The following is a 15,342-nucleotide window of genomic DNA, read 5'->3' as shown; positions in this document are numbered from 1 at the left end:
TCAGTGGAATCTCTCCTTGATATACACCATGGCCGCGAATCCTGCGCAGCACTTGGTGCTCATCTCGTGCTTGCACCACGGGCACCGCACCGTCATGGAAACGCTGCCCGCGAAGCCGAGCTCGTCCGTCGACGAGAGCACAGCGTCCGGGTTGGACATGGCCTCGTAGAGCTTGCTCGGCATGTCGTGGTAGTACTTGCACTCGCAGCACTCGACAAACATCTTGGCCACGGGCTCGCCTGGCTGCTGGTGCTCCAGGTTGGTCCTGTGACGGAGCGTCTTGATCGATGCCTCGGGGTCCGAGAGGGTCGGCCTATGACCTCGCAGCGGACTGCCTACGCGATCGAAACGCGGGGATTGAGGGTTGACGGGGGATCGGATTCGAGCCTTGCTCCTATCCTTGTGCTTCAGAGGGGGGTGCAGCTGCGTCGGGGATGAAGCAAAGCTGGTCTCAGCTGAAGAGTTGAGGTCCGACCTCTTGCGCTGGAAGGTTTGGCTTCGAAGGTTGGCATTCGAGAATGCTTCCATCACCCTGTTTGCGGCCTCCTGAATAGGATCGGCTTCTGCCTCTGAACTGCTGAGATCAGAAGGCTCGAAGCGGTCGGTGGGGAGGAGCTGTGGCGAGTTGGTGTATGACCAGTATGGGCTGACCTGTTCGTACCCGTGGTTTGCTGGTGGTGGTAGCACGGGCTTGATAGTCGCCAAACTGGGGGAATGGCCCATCTCAGACTGAGGAGGAGTGGTGTGTGGTGTGCTGAGGGGCGATACAGATTGAATGGCGTCCGAGTAGGACGAATCTGAAGAGCTCGTCGTGGGTCGACAAGTTGGAGAAGACATTGCCGGAGAAAGATGCTTGTTCGCATGTCGGGAACTGTGAGTAGCATCCAGGGGAACGCCGCCACTGATGTTCAGCCCCCTATACGGCTGGCTGTTCGACATGATGGGTGTTGAGGAGTCAGTCTTGGGGGAGTCGGTTGGAGGTTCAGGCGAGACGTTCGCCGTCGAAGGACGGGAGACGGATCCATGCGACGAGTGGCCACGGCTGAAAGCACTCTTGGCGGCCTCTCTAAGGGTCCATTTCGTGCTCACAGCCGGCGAAGACTCCGCAGTGATGGGCTTGGGGCGCTCGCCGGCTGAAGTGTGCTCATACCGGATGCTAGGCGGGTTGTGCTTGGATGACTTGGACGACCTGCTCGACTCCATAGACTTCTTATCCTTGGGCGAGCTAAAGCTGCTCTTGGAGCTCGAGGGGTCATCTTGTGGCGAGTGCGATTGGAGTCGTGTCAGGAAGATCAGAGAATTCCTCTTGGAGCTCTTTCGCGGAGGCTCAGGTGCAGTTGACGTGGAAGCGGCGGATGCCCGTCGAGGATGGGGAATTGCCAGGGGCACAATCGGCGGCTTTGAGGCGGTCGTCTTCTCCTCCGTAGCCGGTTTCTCGGTGACCTTGGGGGTCTTGATCCTCAGGGGCGGAATCTCCTTCATCTTCTGGCTCTGGCTGCTCTCGGCGCTCACCGGCCTAGCCTGACTGCTTTCGCTTTGAGTACGAGCCTTGAGATCCTCATGGCTCTTTACTGACTTCTGGTCAGACACGGTGTGTGAGCCGTTCTTGATGTGAACGCATCCCCTCCTTGTAAGGCCCTGGGCCTTGTTATATAGGACCTCGCTATCTGGCGTGTGCACCTGGTTCTGCTCCTCTTCATCTTCTGTATCATCAGCCACAGCACACTCGGATGCGGCAGAGTTTCGCTTAGCACGCGCACTCCATAGGTAAATGTTGACGGAGCCTCTTCGCTGAGGCGACTTGGCGGGCTTCATCGTGTGACCTCTCGCGGCGGCCGTGTTGATCGAGATGGGCGGGTACGCCCTGCGCTGGGCGTCTGCCTCTTTGGTCTGCTGGGGGTTGGTCTTGAGAGGTGTGAATGAGCCGTGGCCAAGGAACGATTTTCGCAGAGCGGGATGCACCTTGCTGTTGCCCTTTGCCTGGTCCTCGAGGACCTTTTGATGAAAGTCCTCCTTCTTCTTCTCCAGCTTGACGCCTCCGAGGAAGCCGGTGGAGCTGGTCTCGTCGAATGAAGCTCGTCGAATCTCGAATGAGCTGCGGAAGAGGGATGTGAGCGAGTTGGAGCGGCGATGGCTCCGGGGCTCTTCAGGCTCGTCATTGTTCCTCCCGATGGAGAAGCCCAACAAGCTGGAGGATCGAGATCGCCGCTTCTGCGTCGCGGGCCGCGCCGGTTCGGTCATGCTTCGACCTTGAACCGCAAAGACGGCGGGAGAGGGCGGAGGATGGTGCTTGGTCAGCTTTCTACCACGAGGTTTGGGGGCATTCTTCCAGGCCTCCTCAAGGGCCTCGTTCATGGCCTGCTCCTTTTTCTTATCGTCTTCCTTCTTCTTCTCGCTCCCCTTCTTTTTCTCTTCCTTCTTCTCCTTCTTCCGTCGGTCATAGGCCTCCCATGTGGGGGACTGACAGACGGAGCGCTGCTCCTGAACGTCTGGGGGGAACATGAAAGCCACCGTCTTTTGTGTGTGCTTGTCTGCTGTGAGGTCGGTTGTCGAGGCTTCCCTCGACACGGAGCGAGAAGCGCCCTGTCCGACCGGTTTTCGTTGTATCACGTTTGGTGATTCAGCTCGCGCGGGAGCTGTGTGAGAAGAGAAGAGTGGCGGAGGCACGGCATTGTAGTTTCGGACTGGAGGAGGGACTTTCTTGTCCTTTGGCACCAATTCAAAGCGGCGAGGAGCGAAGCCGGGGCTTGGAGGAACAGAGCTATCTGTAACGGTGGGAGATGGTGGCACGGAGCCTTGGTGGGTTCGTTGGAACTGCAATTGCGATCAGTCTTCCATGATGCTTCTTCGGTGGTTCTGGGACCTACATTGAGCTTCTTCTCCAGGTCCAGCATGCGCTGTAAGCTGTTGGAGCGCCCTCGCGCCTGGGGCTGGATAATCTCTTGCATGATGAAGGTGTTGTAAGTCTAGGCGAGTCGACCCGAAGCTGGCGACACGCAAAAACGCCTCAGAACATGCGAGATCTGTGAGGAAAGATCGGGAGAAAATGTGAGCGCAAAGAAATGGGTAGGGAGCAGCTCTTGTCGGACAAGATGGCGTAAGGTGGGGGTTTGCTGCAGATAAGCGCAACAATTGAATGAGTAGTAGCTGGCGGGATTGAACTGCTGCGGGTGTTTGCAGCCAAAGAGCTAGCTGAAAGCGCCGAAAGAGAATCGCTCGGGTGCCGGGTTCGGCGAGAGAATCAATCCTGGCGATGGTGGATGTGGGCGTGGACGCTGGTGTTTGTTGTTGTTGCTGTTGCTATGAGCTTTCTAGACTCATGCCCCGCCTTCTTTTCCTGCTCTAGAAAACGAGAGAAACTGTTCAAGAATTGAGTTTCTGGGGAAAACGACGAAAGCGGCGACAAGCAAAAAAAGAATCTATTGTTGAGAAGCGACGGAAGCGGTCGTGTCTCAAGATGTGGGCGGGTAAGTAGAAGCGGTGGGACAAGGCGTTGCTGTCTCGTGATTTGGAGGTTTGTATGCAAAGAGGTTGGTCTTGAGAGGTTGGATTCGACCAGACCAGAGGGGAGGAGGGGGGCAAAAAGGCAATAGGAAGAGGGAGGAGCGGGAACGGATTCAAGATGAAAATAGGAATTCCCGATGCAACGTAGGACTGGGATATTGAGGGTTTGTAAGAGATAGAGGAGGGAGAAGCAGGGGGGGTCGTCTTAAGATGAAGGACGATGATGGGATGAGACAGTGGACATGGGGATGGGGAAACATGAGGAAGAGCAGAAAATAGAAAAGTCCCGAAAATTCCTGACGCTCGCCCTGGTGAGACTTTCTTTGTCCAGAAGCCAAATTGCAGGGCCAAGCCCAAGCAAGGCAAGCGAGTGAGCAAGCAAGCAAGCAAGCAAGATCCCGATATCCCGGATGGTCTCTTGTTCTGCAGCGCAGCAGCTTGTCTTCCATGTCTGCGGTACTGTACGTCTAGGGCTGGGCCAATCCAAATTGCCCATGACGCCCGTCGACCCAACGACACCAGCTGAGCAGCGGTCTTCCCGGATGCGATGCGATAGGATGGGTCCTCCGCATCATGGGTGCGTGATTGCGGGATGGCGGCATGGCCCAGCCCTAGTTAGTGTAGTGTACTGTAGTCGACCCAGAAAAGCCACTGACTGTAAGCTGCCCTGGTTATTGACGTGGATGACGGCCTATTACTGGGCTAAACTGGAGCCACCCAGATCTGAGCTCAGGTATGAGAGCTGTTTCGGTAATGTTTGATAGCTCTTCAAGGTGCCCTGATAAGCTGATTCTCTCCTCATCTCCCTTGAATAATTGGATCGTCGTCCCCTCATGTCTCTCTCTGCAATCACATTCGTTAGATCGAACTTTCAGCAGCAGAAGCACCATCTAACACCCGCAGCATGCAGTTTCTCGTAAAGACCTAAAATCAAGGTCGTCGTCTATCCATTGTGGGTTTGGGTCGGCCGAGAATACGAACTGGCGAGGTGGGCACCACAGAAACAGTGTGGCTGTCATCGGCGGACCGCGTCACCCCATTGGCCAGCGACAAGCTCCCAACGCCATAATCGGCCGATCCACAGCTATGGCCTTGCAGTGGTCCTACAGCGCTCTTCAGTGGGAGGGGCCGAAGCCCGGCACTGCTGAGGATGCACATGGATCCAAAAATAGCCCGCATTCCCAAGGGCCTGATCTGACTGACGTCTGCACACCAAAATGCAAATGCGAGCGTACACGAATAGAACGGGACCACTACCCCAAAAAGATCGATCAAGAGGCGTCTGCCTCTGGAAAAGACACGAGTGGTGGCTGCTTGGAGCTTGGGGCTCAGGGGTTTAGCCTCATGATGGCGACAGCTCGTTTATGTCCCGTCGTTTACGGTGGTCGAGGTGAAGCCAGCGGCAGCGATGTGAGGGGACGCCGTCCCAGGTTAAGCTTACAATGTTTATGGCTTACACAATTGAGGTGGCTGGCTTCCAATGGCCTTCGAATAGGTGCATTGAGCGACTCTATCTAATGTAGGATGGAGGTTGGATGAGGAGGCTGAGTTTATTATGGAGTACAAAGGATGAAGTGCAGCACAACGTGGCAGGCTCATCTCCTGCCATCCAAACTTCTTCCCGTCCGTCCCTCCAACCTTTTTTCATGTCGATCACAGCGGAATAAGAACCGATAACAACAAGAGTCATGCCATGCCGTGCCATGCCCTCAAACCTAAACATACACAAGAGAAGCAGGCGGCTGGAGCGTTGCTCGGCTAACCACGAAGAAGGGCGCCTAGCGCCTGCAAGAGCCTGCAGGACAGCTGCGCGGTGATGTGATGCCTGACGCATGGGTGGTGTTGTGCTGTTCGTGTTGTGGTACCGCCCAGACCTCGTGCTAATCTATCCGGGGCAGTCCGTGCATCACGTTTTTTCTCCCGGCGGCGGTGTACTCATGGGTGAAAGCAGGAAATATCACCGGACACGAGAAAGAGGGCCAATATTGAAAACCCTCATAAGAGCGGCGTATGATCTTGTTTACCTCGGTACGCTGGATGTCATGATACCATGAAAATGAACCGTGGTGTTGCTACAAACAAGAAACTTGAGTCTTTTCGTTCCTGCTCTCTTCCCTAGAACCATGAGTTAGGCACCATCAATATATTAAAAGGTATCCATCGCGAAGCAACAAATTGACCAACTTACAGCATCCTCCCCCTCTTGATCTGGATACGATCGACATCCAGCCCGTGGTGGATCACGTAAAATTCCTTGCTGCAAAGTGCGCCCTCGTTCTTTGGCCTCAGTGGCCCTTTACCCTCGTATTGTTGCAGCAGCAAGGACCCTGCTGCGCGTAAATATAGTAAAAAATAACAACCCCGCTTGGGGTCGCGATTCTGTGAGGCAATGCAGATGACTGACTTCTTCTGGCCTGGATGGGCCTTGTCAGTGAATGCGATTGCTCGGCGTTTTTTTTTTAATTGCGTGAGGGGGGAGAGGATTCTGTGGGGTGAAGGATTGGACTGTTGGTCTACCCTACACAATGACGCGGAAAATTCACAACCATTGATCTTTGTTGTTTCCATGAAGTGAAACCGGCTCAACTTGCCATCTATGTCAGGAGGCTTTTGCTTTTGCTTCGATTGACATAGAGATAGAGTGCCGTTAGTAGGTAGTCGGCCGACCGGTCACAAAAATGAGCTTGTCTCCAAATACGAAAACAATGTTGTACGTGGATAACGGGCTCATCAACAGAAGAGTCCCGACGTCGATAAAACACCCGACATCGTATTCCCAAGACCCCTTGCTCCAAGCTTCACCCGCAATCCGTATAACCCATGCTCCAGTTTCAAGTCCAGGAACGTCAAACACGACGTGATTCAATCTCTACAATACGAACTCACTAAACTCAGGAACATACAACCGACTGTTCCTGCAGAAAAAGACCCCAAGATTGCTCAGAACTATGTTCCTGCATGTGCCAAATGACTTGATCTGCTGCTTTTCAGGGTCTGGTTCCCGGGATGGCAGGGCAAGAGGCTAGAGTTGCACATCCATCTTGGCGACACTGCCCAACAGCGCCATGCATCAACGAATCCTCCAGACCCCGCTAGCCACCCGCTGAAGTTGAGTATCAGACACCACTATATCACCCTCTCCTTGCCCTGGCGCTCTGAGAAAGAGGAGCGCAAACTCTAGTCGTAGTGGTCCTCTAGACACACGATGAGCCGTATTGGATCCTCGGCTAATGGTGATGAGTTGAGAACGGCGAGGCTCGAGTCTTGCGGCTGCTCGCGTTGTTGTCGCGCCCTGGCGCGGGCCTGATGGACCTTCTTGCCACTTCTCGATGATGATTTGCCCATGATTCGAGTCTAACTTGGCAAGGAGGACAATCTTGACTTGATGATTCGAGGCGCTAAACCACCACCTCATATCCCTTCTTAGGCCCACCAGAGTCTGCGAATACCCAGCCTCAATGACGAGCGTTGGCCAAAGAGGCCCTTGGCGCTCTATTGGACCGCCGGATGAGTCTCCCTCGCCTCCATCTCTATTTGGATGGCCCTGTGTTCGGTACGTCGTGGTGGCCATGGGATACCACACGTCATCTAGTCCCATCTGTATAACGGCGGCCTGAATGTATCCGAACAGGGGTGCGTGTAGAATTTCGTGGGCCATTGTTGGGATGGTCACAATGAGCATCTGGCTCTCAGAGTAGTATCGTTTGAGGCGAAATTTGCGCCTCCGACGGTCTCGCTCATGCATGATATCATTGTAATCTTGCTGCGAAATATCTGCGACGATAATGTTTGGTTAGTTACCTGCATAGTTATCTGAAAATTAAAGAGAAACATACTTTGAACCACGAGGATATCTCCGGTGGCCGCATCGATCTCTTTGAATAGCTTTGGTATAGAGGTGAACTGGATTGTGATAGCGGGATCATCAGGCGCCACGGTAGAAGGGTTGGTCTCTGGAGTTGAGGCTAGAGTGCAAGGACCAGAGAGATCCCCGGACGTAAGTGAAGCCATCTGGAGACGATTGAGAGAGAGTGAGCGAGCGAGAGAAGAGAGCGCGCGAAAGCGAAAGCGAAAGCGAAAGCGAGGGATGTGTGAGAAACACCTCCAGCCAAACTCGGCTCAAGTTTATCCGAGAGGGCATCTTTTCCCCGCTCACGTGAGGGTCTCCTCCCGCCCACAATCATTTGCCAAATTCCCCAAAAATCGATCTTACCGCGCCTCCAGTCGACGACACACCATCCACATCACCACCAAGCAAATCATTCACCATGGGTAAAGTTCACGGATCTCTTGCCCGTGCCGGTACGTTGCGCCCGCCGCATCTCTTCGCGATGATGCTTTGATGATTAGAACGTCGCTGACAATAACGCAGGCAAGGTCAAGTCTCAGACTCCTAAGGTACGACGGCGCCGCGAATAATTTCCATCGATCCCGACGACTCCGATCACTAACCATCCGGTCCTACAGGTTGAGAAGCAGGAGAAGACCAAGGTCCCCAAGGGCCGTGCTCTTAAGCGCCTCAAGTACACCCGACGATTCGTCAACGTTACCATGACTGGTGGCAAGCGGAAGGTGAGCAGACTCGACAGGACCACAAAACCACGGGCGCTGACGATGCCGACAGATGAACCCCAACCCCGGCTCTTAAACGACTGGTTACCTAGCACAGGATTTGCGGTATTGGGAGGTTGGCTTGCAGAAACCGTTCACCGATGGTTGCTTCACTCAGCAATGGGAAGATGGATTAGGTCGGGTCGCACGATATAGGCTGAGCCCCTTGCACAAAATCAAAAAGGAATGGCGAAGAAGCATTACGACTCTACTTGGCGTCCGGTGTCGGTTGTCAATACAACAAACATTTGTTCGCGCCCAGACGAATTCTCTGCTATGGACTGTGAATGCTACGGCGCTCTATGATGAGGAACCTCGACAGGTGGAAATGGATGATAACTGCGAACCTCGTAGACCCTGTGAACCCCGCTGCCATTTCGGCGAGTGACTCACGCCGATGACATCCATGTCAGAATGAATGCCTGAGGACGCTCTTGATGAATAGCCCCCAGTTGCCTTTGTGAATGCGACAATGCGTGTCTGGATGATCGACTAATGATGCATTTTCGATTACTGTGCAGTTCGTGATGAATTGAACCATTACGGCGCCATGTCCAGAGTCACGTGATATCAATTTCATCCTCCCGCCTGAACTCTACCCGAGCTCCTCCATCACAACAGCAATAACACACCTCAACGCGTGCTCAATTCCTCCTACAGACCGACAACCCAAAATCACACCCTCAAAATGGCCGACGTGGAAATGGATGTCGACGTCGACGCGGCGTCCCCCCCGCCCCCCGCGCGCAACGAGTCCGACATGCAGACCCATGCCAAAGCCACAGCCGTCCGCTCCATCGAGGGTTGGATCATTGTCGTCACCAACGTCCACGAGGAGGCCGACGAGGAGTCTCTGCAGGATATTTTTGGAGAGTACGGCGAGATCAAGAACATGCACTTGAACCTGGACCGACGAAGCGGTTACGTCAAGGTGAGCCTGCGCCAGGACACGTTGCGATGAAACGGAATACTGATGTTGAGATGCGTCTAGGGATACGCGCTGATCGAGTACACGACCCTTGAGGAGGCCCGCGCGGCCATTGACGGCGCACACGAGACAAAGCTCCTCGAGCAGACTATCCAGGTGGACTTTGCATTCGTCCGACCCCCGCCTGGTAAGCCCGGACGCGGACGGGGCGCGGGCGGCAGGAGGACAGGCCGGAGCAGGAGTCGAAGTCCCGAGGGCAAGGAGCGCGAGGAACGCGACTGAAATGATGCTTCGAGAGCCGGAGAGACAAAGAATGCGCGGTAACATGCAAGGGCGCATGAACTGTCGATTAAACAAACACGGCTGGAGCGTCGCCGATGTGTATGACCCGTGAAGGGTCCAGAGCACGTCGGCACGTGTAATGTCTATATATGAGGTATGTTCTTGTGTCTTTCGTTTCGAGGGCTTCGTCTAACGTGGTTTAGATCAAGAAGGGATTGGACTACGTTCGCATGGCTATTACATTCAGAATGACGGACGAAAAAAGTGCTTGGATTGTATGAGCAAGAGATGCGTCAAGAGATGCACCTTGTGCTGGCTGGTTCGCATAACTACAGTACGCCTTGTTGGCTTGACTGGATAATCTGGTCATGGTTACACTGATGAGGTTCTTTGGAATAGGTATTCATACTATCCGAAATGCTATTGCGAGAAGCACATCAGCCGTCAGTTTGTATCGCTGAAGCCTGGGTGACAGGTCGTCTTCATTGTGCACATTGTGGAATCATGTCCCGACCTATCCAATCTCTGAAGAAAACTAGGGAGCAACCAATGCTTGTTGCAAATGCGAAGAATGAGAAAGAAACAAGGCAGTTTAGAGGTATGCCTTGGAGTGCGCCATATAATGGACGTTTGTGAAGAGTACCTGGGCTCCTCAGAATACCCAGGTAAACGACTCCTTGACGGAAAATTTCGTCGATTGCCTGCTCAGATTAGCCCCTGTCTTCGATATTGACTGAACCAACTCACCTGATATCAGCGCTCGACGCCCCGATGAGCACCTTGAAGGCACCCTCCTCGGCGATCCATCCAGGAACAGTCTCGTCATAGTACCCGACAGCGTACTTGTCCAGGCTGATGGTAATATGTCTCGTCTCATCCGCTTCGAGGAACACCTTTTCAAACGCCACGAGCTCCTTCTCTGGCCTTGGCAGCCGACTCTTCTCATCCTGAACATATAGTTGCACCGTCTCTGCACCGGCGCGACTGCCAATGTTTGAGATGGCAAGTGTGATGTTTATGACGCCGTCGGGTGTCAGCGTGCGGGTCGAGATCTCGGGACGACCGTACTCGAAGGTCGTGTAGGAGAGGCCGTGGCCAAAGGGGAAGAGGGGGGTTATCTTGGCGTGGTCGTAGTGTCTGTAGCCGATGTAGAGACCTTCGCCGTAGAGGACTTTGTGGTTCTCGCCGGGCCAGGTGTGCCAGGCTGGAGTGTGCTCGATGCGCTTGGGGAAGGTTGCCTGTGGTGTTGTTAGCATGGTGTTGAGTTCAAGGGAGTGGACTTACTGGGAGTTTGCCGCTGGGGTTTTGAATGCCAAACAAGACATCAGCGAGGGCGTTTCCTGCTTCTTGTCCCTGATACCACCCCTGGATGATGACGGGAACATGGTCTGCCCAGGGCATATGAACCGGACTGCCAGATTGGTTGACGACAATGGTTCGTGGGTTCGCTTTCACCACGGCCTCGATAAGCCTATCCTGACTCCCATCAACAGGCAAGTCCATCGTCTGGCGATCATAACCCTCTGATTCCCACTCGGCATCCACTCCAACAATCACCACCGCCACATCTGCCGCTCGAGCCGTCTCGACCGCTTCCTGGATGTAATCGACACGGTCTTGTTCCTTGAATCCGATGCGGCAGCCGCCGTACTTGTGCGTGATACCAAATTGCTTCTGCTTCGAGATGGGACGGAGTTCGTTGGTCATTTCCACGCGGAGTTCGACTGCCTTGTCTGCTTCCATGTCGACGTCGACGAGGTAGTCTACCGAGCCGTCAAACATTGCCTCTCCCTCTTCAGTCCACTCCCATAGATCGAGGACCAACTGCCCGTTGACGTATAGCTTCCCGGGACCTACACTCATGAAGCTGATGGTGTGTTTGCCGGTAGTCTTTGGCGTGAGGTATGTAGTAGCAATGGCAGACCACTCAGGACCAACCTGCTGAAGGGGCGCTGAGTCCCAGAGGAAGAGATCCGTGTTTGTCCTTCGCTGTATCACCACAGGACTTCCCTCAAACTTGTCGCCCGCGAACCAGTCAATGTTGACGCCAGGCTTACCAGACTTGTCGGTGCAGTAGTCGGACGCAACGGGAAGCCACTTGTGGATATAACACCCCTGGGCAAAAGTAACCTTCTTCTGAGATACCTTGCGGATGCTGTCGAGAGGGATCGTGTTGTAGTACGGGTTCAGACTGGCACTTCCACCACCGCCGGCGATGGCCCTGTTGGCGTTTGGCCCAATGACAGCAACCTTGGTAGACTTGGGACACAGCGGGAGAATACCATCGTCATTTTTTAGAAGGGTGAGTCCTTCATGTCCAGCAGCTCGAATGAGTTCTCGCGTCTCTTTTCGATCGTCTTCTCGCTCGGGTTCCTCTGGTGACATGTCGCTTCCCTTGAGTCGCTCTACCAAAGTGAGCATGTTCTCTGCAGCTTGATCAATATCCTCCATGCTAATAAGGCCTTCGTTAGCTGCGGCGATGAGCTTGTCTAACCGCCACTTTGCTGAATAGGGGAACTCGATATCACATCCAGCCTGTACAGATTCAACAGACGAGTTGATGCCACCCCAATCCGAAACTACAGTCCTGAGAATAGTTAGTATAACCGATGAATGAAGATAGGGGCAGTTGTTAGTAACCCATCATAACCCCATTCTCCTCGCAAAATATCCTTGAGCGTATGCTTATTCAAGTCCGCGTGGACGCCGTTGATGAGATTATACGAAGACATGACGGCCCAAGGATTCGCTTCCCGAATCGCAATCTCAAACGGTCGGAGGTAGAGCTCTCGGAGAGGCCTCTCAGTGATGAGCGAGTCTATCGTCAGCCTATTCGTCTCCTGCTCATTCCCAACGAAATCTATTCACCCTTAGCATGCTGAAAATGTTAATTGCCAGTGTACTCTTTACGCTTAATGGTTGCCGCTACGCCCCTGTCTTGTAGACCCTTGATGTACTGGGCCGCGAGCTTTCCCGTGAGGAGGGGGTCTTCGGAGAAGGACTCAAAGTTGCGGCCGCCGAGGGGGTGACGGTGCATGCAGACTGTGGGAGCGAGGAGCATCTCTGCGGACCTCGCTTTTGCTTCGAGGGCGAGGTGTTGGCCGACTTGGTAGAGGAGATCCTTGTTCCAGGTGGCTGCGAGTGAGATGCCACATGGGAACAGAGCAGCCTGACCTATTCAGTCATTGACCATCGAGTATACTTGGTAACTGACCTTTGTGCCGCCAACAAAGATTCCTCCTCTCGCTCCATTTGGTCCATCAGTCGTCTTGATAGCCGGGATGCCCTTCTCGGGTATGGCTCTTGTCCGCCAAAAGTCGGCAGCGGTAAGAAGAGAGACCTATAAAGTCAGAATGCATAATCTGATATAGTCAACGTCCCTCCAATCATGCCTTTTCCTTCAAGCTTAGTGTCGCCAGCTTCTCCTTTGCGGCGGACCGAGTGTCCCGGAGGTGCTGGCTCTTCTGCGGGGGACTGCAGGGCGGAGAGTACTCCGTGTCAGGAGTGGAAGGGGTATTTGACTCGTTCATGTTGAGAATGTAATGGGGCTTAAAATGGCAGGGAGTTTGATGTATTCCCCTTGTTCAAACACCCAACTGGAACTTGAAGGATGCGAGTTGAGTCTGGATAAAACAGCAACCAGTCATGTGTATTTCTACAGAAATAAGAATGCAGCCGGAGAAATAAGAGGTGGGCAACCAACTTATACAGCCGGCAGACGAGTGAGGCGTCATGAGGGATTCACAAGGTCATCCGTTTGTTGCACCGACATGAGGCGAGGCAATTGGCCGAGAATCCCTCAGTAGGAAGGTACAAGATAGGCAGAATTGGGAAACACCTCCAACCACAAGAGAGACAGGGATATGGGTTGTTTGAGGTCTGTCGAGATGATTGAGGCTGGGGGAGTGGGGAAAAATGCAACCGCAGCTGAGAGGCGATGCTAGTTGCAGATCGATTGGGATAGCAAACGTTCCGGTATAGACGGACCGTGAGAGCGGCCGAGCGTCGGGACGATTACGGGAGGCTCGGGGGTAGTGGTAGGGTGGTGGTGAGCACTTGTCCAAGGAGAGAGGTATAAGCCGAGATTGGAAAGGAGAAGGGGTTCTTGTCTCTTGTTATGCATAGCAGAGGCAAAGACTCTGTGGGCTCATAATCGTCAAAAGTTGCGAAATGCTAAAAAAGCCCCATTTGACAAGTAAAACTCCCATGTTTTGGGGTGAGTGAGCGCATGCCACGTTGCACAAGGCGCGCCTTATCGGCGGTCAGCTAAGAGGGAGGCATCTTTGTGCCAACGAATTGGGAAAAGGATGCTTGGCATCGATGCTGGAAAATAAGATGATGTTTTGTTTTGTTTTCGCTTGGATAATAAAGGATTCAAGCGAAGTAGCTCGACACCGAGAGACTGGGTGAAGCGTGCGTCTTGGTGTGTGTTACGACAATTACCCTATCAAGATACGAAACCCGCGTAACCAGGCACCCAGCGGTTGTCGGGATCCCAGTCTAAAAGAAGGTGTGCGGCCCTTCGGCCCGGGAATCCCACCTTTGAGGTGCCCGACGGAGCCGGGGCAAGCGAGAGCCGGGGATGGGGCTCCGGGGGTTTTCTTTTTTGCTGGGGGTGCGTGTGGGGTGGCCCGGGGGTTGAGTTGAGAAATGTCGGCATGGCCGGACGGGAATGTCGACATGGCATCAGACGCTTTTTTTCATTGTTGATAAGTTGTTTTTGTTCTGTGAAGATGGGTTGAGTTGTGGTTCTGTGTATGGCTTCAGCGCCACCACTAACATGACCAGGTGGTGATATTCAAACAACAGCAACCCAAGTAAGAGACAATACCTTATAACCATTAGAAATCTCCCAGATAACCATAACTTCATAGACTCGGCAGTTGCCAGAGTCGTAGCACATCCGAGCGCAGGTAGCAGCAAGAGTGGTCCTACACCTTGCCGGCCTTTGTCTCAACAGAGCGAAAAGAGACAACGTCGGCAGCTCTCCCGAGCATGTAACATCCTATACGTGCGGATATATGTATGTCGGAAGCGCCAGATTGATCGACCTGCACAAAAGAAATGACCCTCGGCATGGATACGACGTCTCTTGCCTTGTCCATGTACCGAGTTGACGTGGAACCTTCGCCGAGGCACCTTCAGGGGGTGATACACTCGCATGCCGAGGCTGCAACTGAAGCTTTCCAGCTAAGCAGTTACAGCTCAAGCATTCACGGGCCCATATCACAAGTTATTACCCACTCAGGTATCGTGGTCCACTCATCACTGTCAACCATCAGCCGAGTTGCATCTCAACACTGCCAAACCACCGGCATAGCCTATACCTTATCATCCAAGAAAACGCAGCCTGAAGTAAAGACGGGCACTGAGAGTGGCCGAACGGTCAAAGCCTTTGTTCCTGACGGGGGCCAACACGGGGAAGAGAACCGCACGACGGATGGTGCGTTGTTGTGTTGGGGCTGCGATCGGGAGGTTGCTGTAGGTGCTTGTCCAGCGCGTACTTTTTTGCATTTTTTGCAGAACCACTGAAGTGGAGAATTAAAATGAGAGATGATATGTGAGAGTCCTCTCGCTTTGCTCTTTTATGAGGAACTTTTGTTTTTCTTGCATTATTAAAGTTGATGGAGATAGTCGGGTGGACAGGAGAGCATATTGGACAGGAGGTTGAGTGCACCGCATCGCGATAAACACAAGATTTCTTCGGCTATTGCTTATCTCTGAGATACCACTGATGGCACTAACGCAGAAAGGAAAATGGCATTGAACCATGAAAGCTCAATTAATCGCCGACCTTGAGTCCCGTTGTACAGCCAACTACGACTACGCTAGAACGCCGTAAGGAATGCGGCTAAAAGCGTTTCACAAACATCGGATATACACTAAAAAACGACTCATCAAAAATAGAAAAACACCCCGGGTCTCGGATATTAATAAAACGCCGTGTTAAAACATCAACACCAAAAGAACTAGAGTTCCCCCTGTCAACATCTCGATCGGCGGGTCGGCGGCGTTGC

The 15,342-nt window shown here is 53.4% G+C and overlaps 4 protein-coding genes across 4 annotated transcripts; 1 reads left to right on the top strand and 3 right to left on the bottom strand.

Annotated features, from left to right (window-relative positions):
- On the bottom strand, window positions 1–2,948 carry MRS44_001880 (uncharacterized protein; the record flags this gene model as incomplete). Its single annotated transcript, XM_046271759.2, has 2 exons — window positions 1–2,814; window positions 2,868–2,948. 2 exons carry the CDS (start codon window positions 2,946–2,948, stop codon window positions 1–3), a joined length of 2,895 nt encoding a protein of 964 aa, XP_046124745.2.
- A 3,626-nt stretch (window positions 2,949–6,574) lies between these two features.
- MRS44_001879 (uncharacterized protein) lies at window positions 6,575–7,515 on the bottom strand (the record flags this gene model as incomplete). The annotated part of the gene is made up of 2 exons (XM_046267985.2): window positions 6,575–7,278; window positions 7,341–7,515. The coding sequence occupies 2 exons, from the start codon at window positions 7,513–7,515 to the stop codon at window positions 6,575–6,577; spliced, it is 879 nt and encodes a 292-aa protein (XP_046124744.1).
- Window positions 7,516–8,803: 1,288 nt separating this feature from the next.
- On the top strand, window positions 8,804–9,325 carry MRS44_001878 (uncharacterized protein; the record flags this gene model as incomplete). The annotated part of the gene is made up of 2 exons (XM_046274299.1): window positions 8,804–9,046; window positions 9,107–9,325. 2 exons carry the CDS (start codon window positions 8,804–8,806, stop codon window positions 9,323–9,325), a joined length of 462 nt encoding a protein of 153 aa, XP_046124742.1.
- A 652-nt stretch (window positions 9,326–9,977) lies between these two features.
- Window positions 9,978–12,855, bottom strand: MRS44_001877 (uncharacterized protein; the record flags this gene model as incomplete). The annotated part of the gene is made up of 7 exons (XM_065623860.1): window positions 9,978–10,026; window positions 10,073–10,563; window positions 10,610–11,912; window positions 11,966–12,185; window positions 12,236–12,494; window positions 12,540–12,627; window positions 12,764–12,855. 7 exons carry the CDS (start codon window positions 12,853–12,855, stop codon window positions 9,978–9,980), a joined length of 2,502 nt encoding a protein of 833 aa, XP_065480276.1.
- Window positions 12,856–15,342: the final 2,487 nt, after the last annotated feature.

The sequence above is a fragment of the Fusarium solani genome (assembly GCF_023522795.1).
Source record: "Fusarium solani strain SB1 chromosome Unknown bctg00000000, whole genome shotgun sequence".
NCBI classification, from domain to species: Eukaryota; Fungi; Ascomycota; class Sordariomycetes; order Hypocreales; family Nectriaceae; genus Fusarium; species Fusarium solani.
This window is presented reverse-complemented; position numbering and strand designations above follow the sequence as displayed.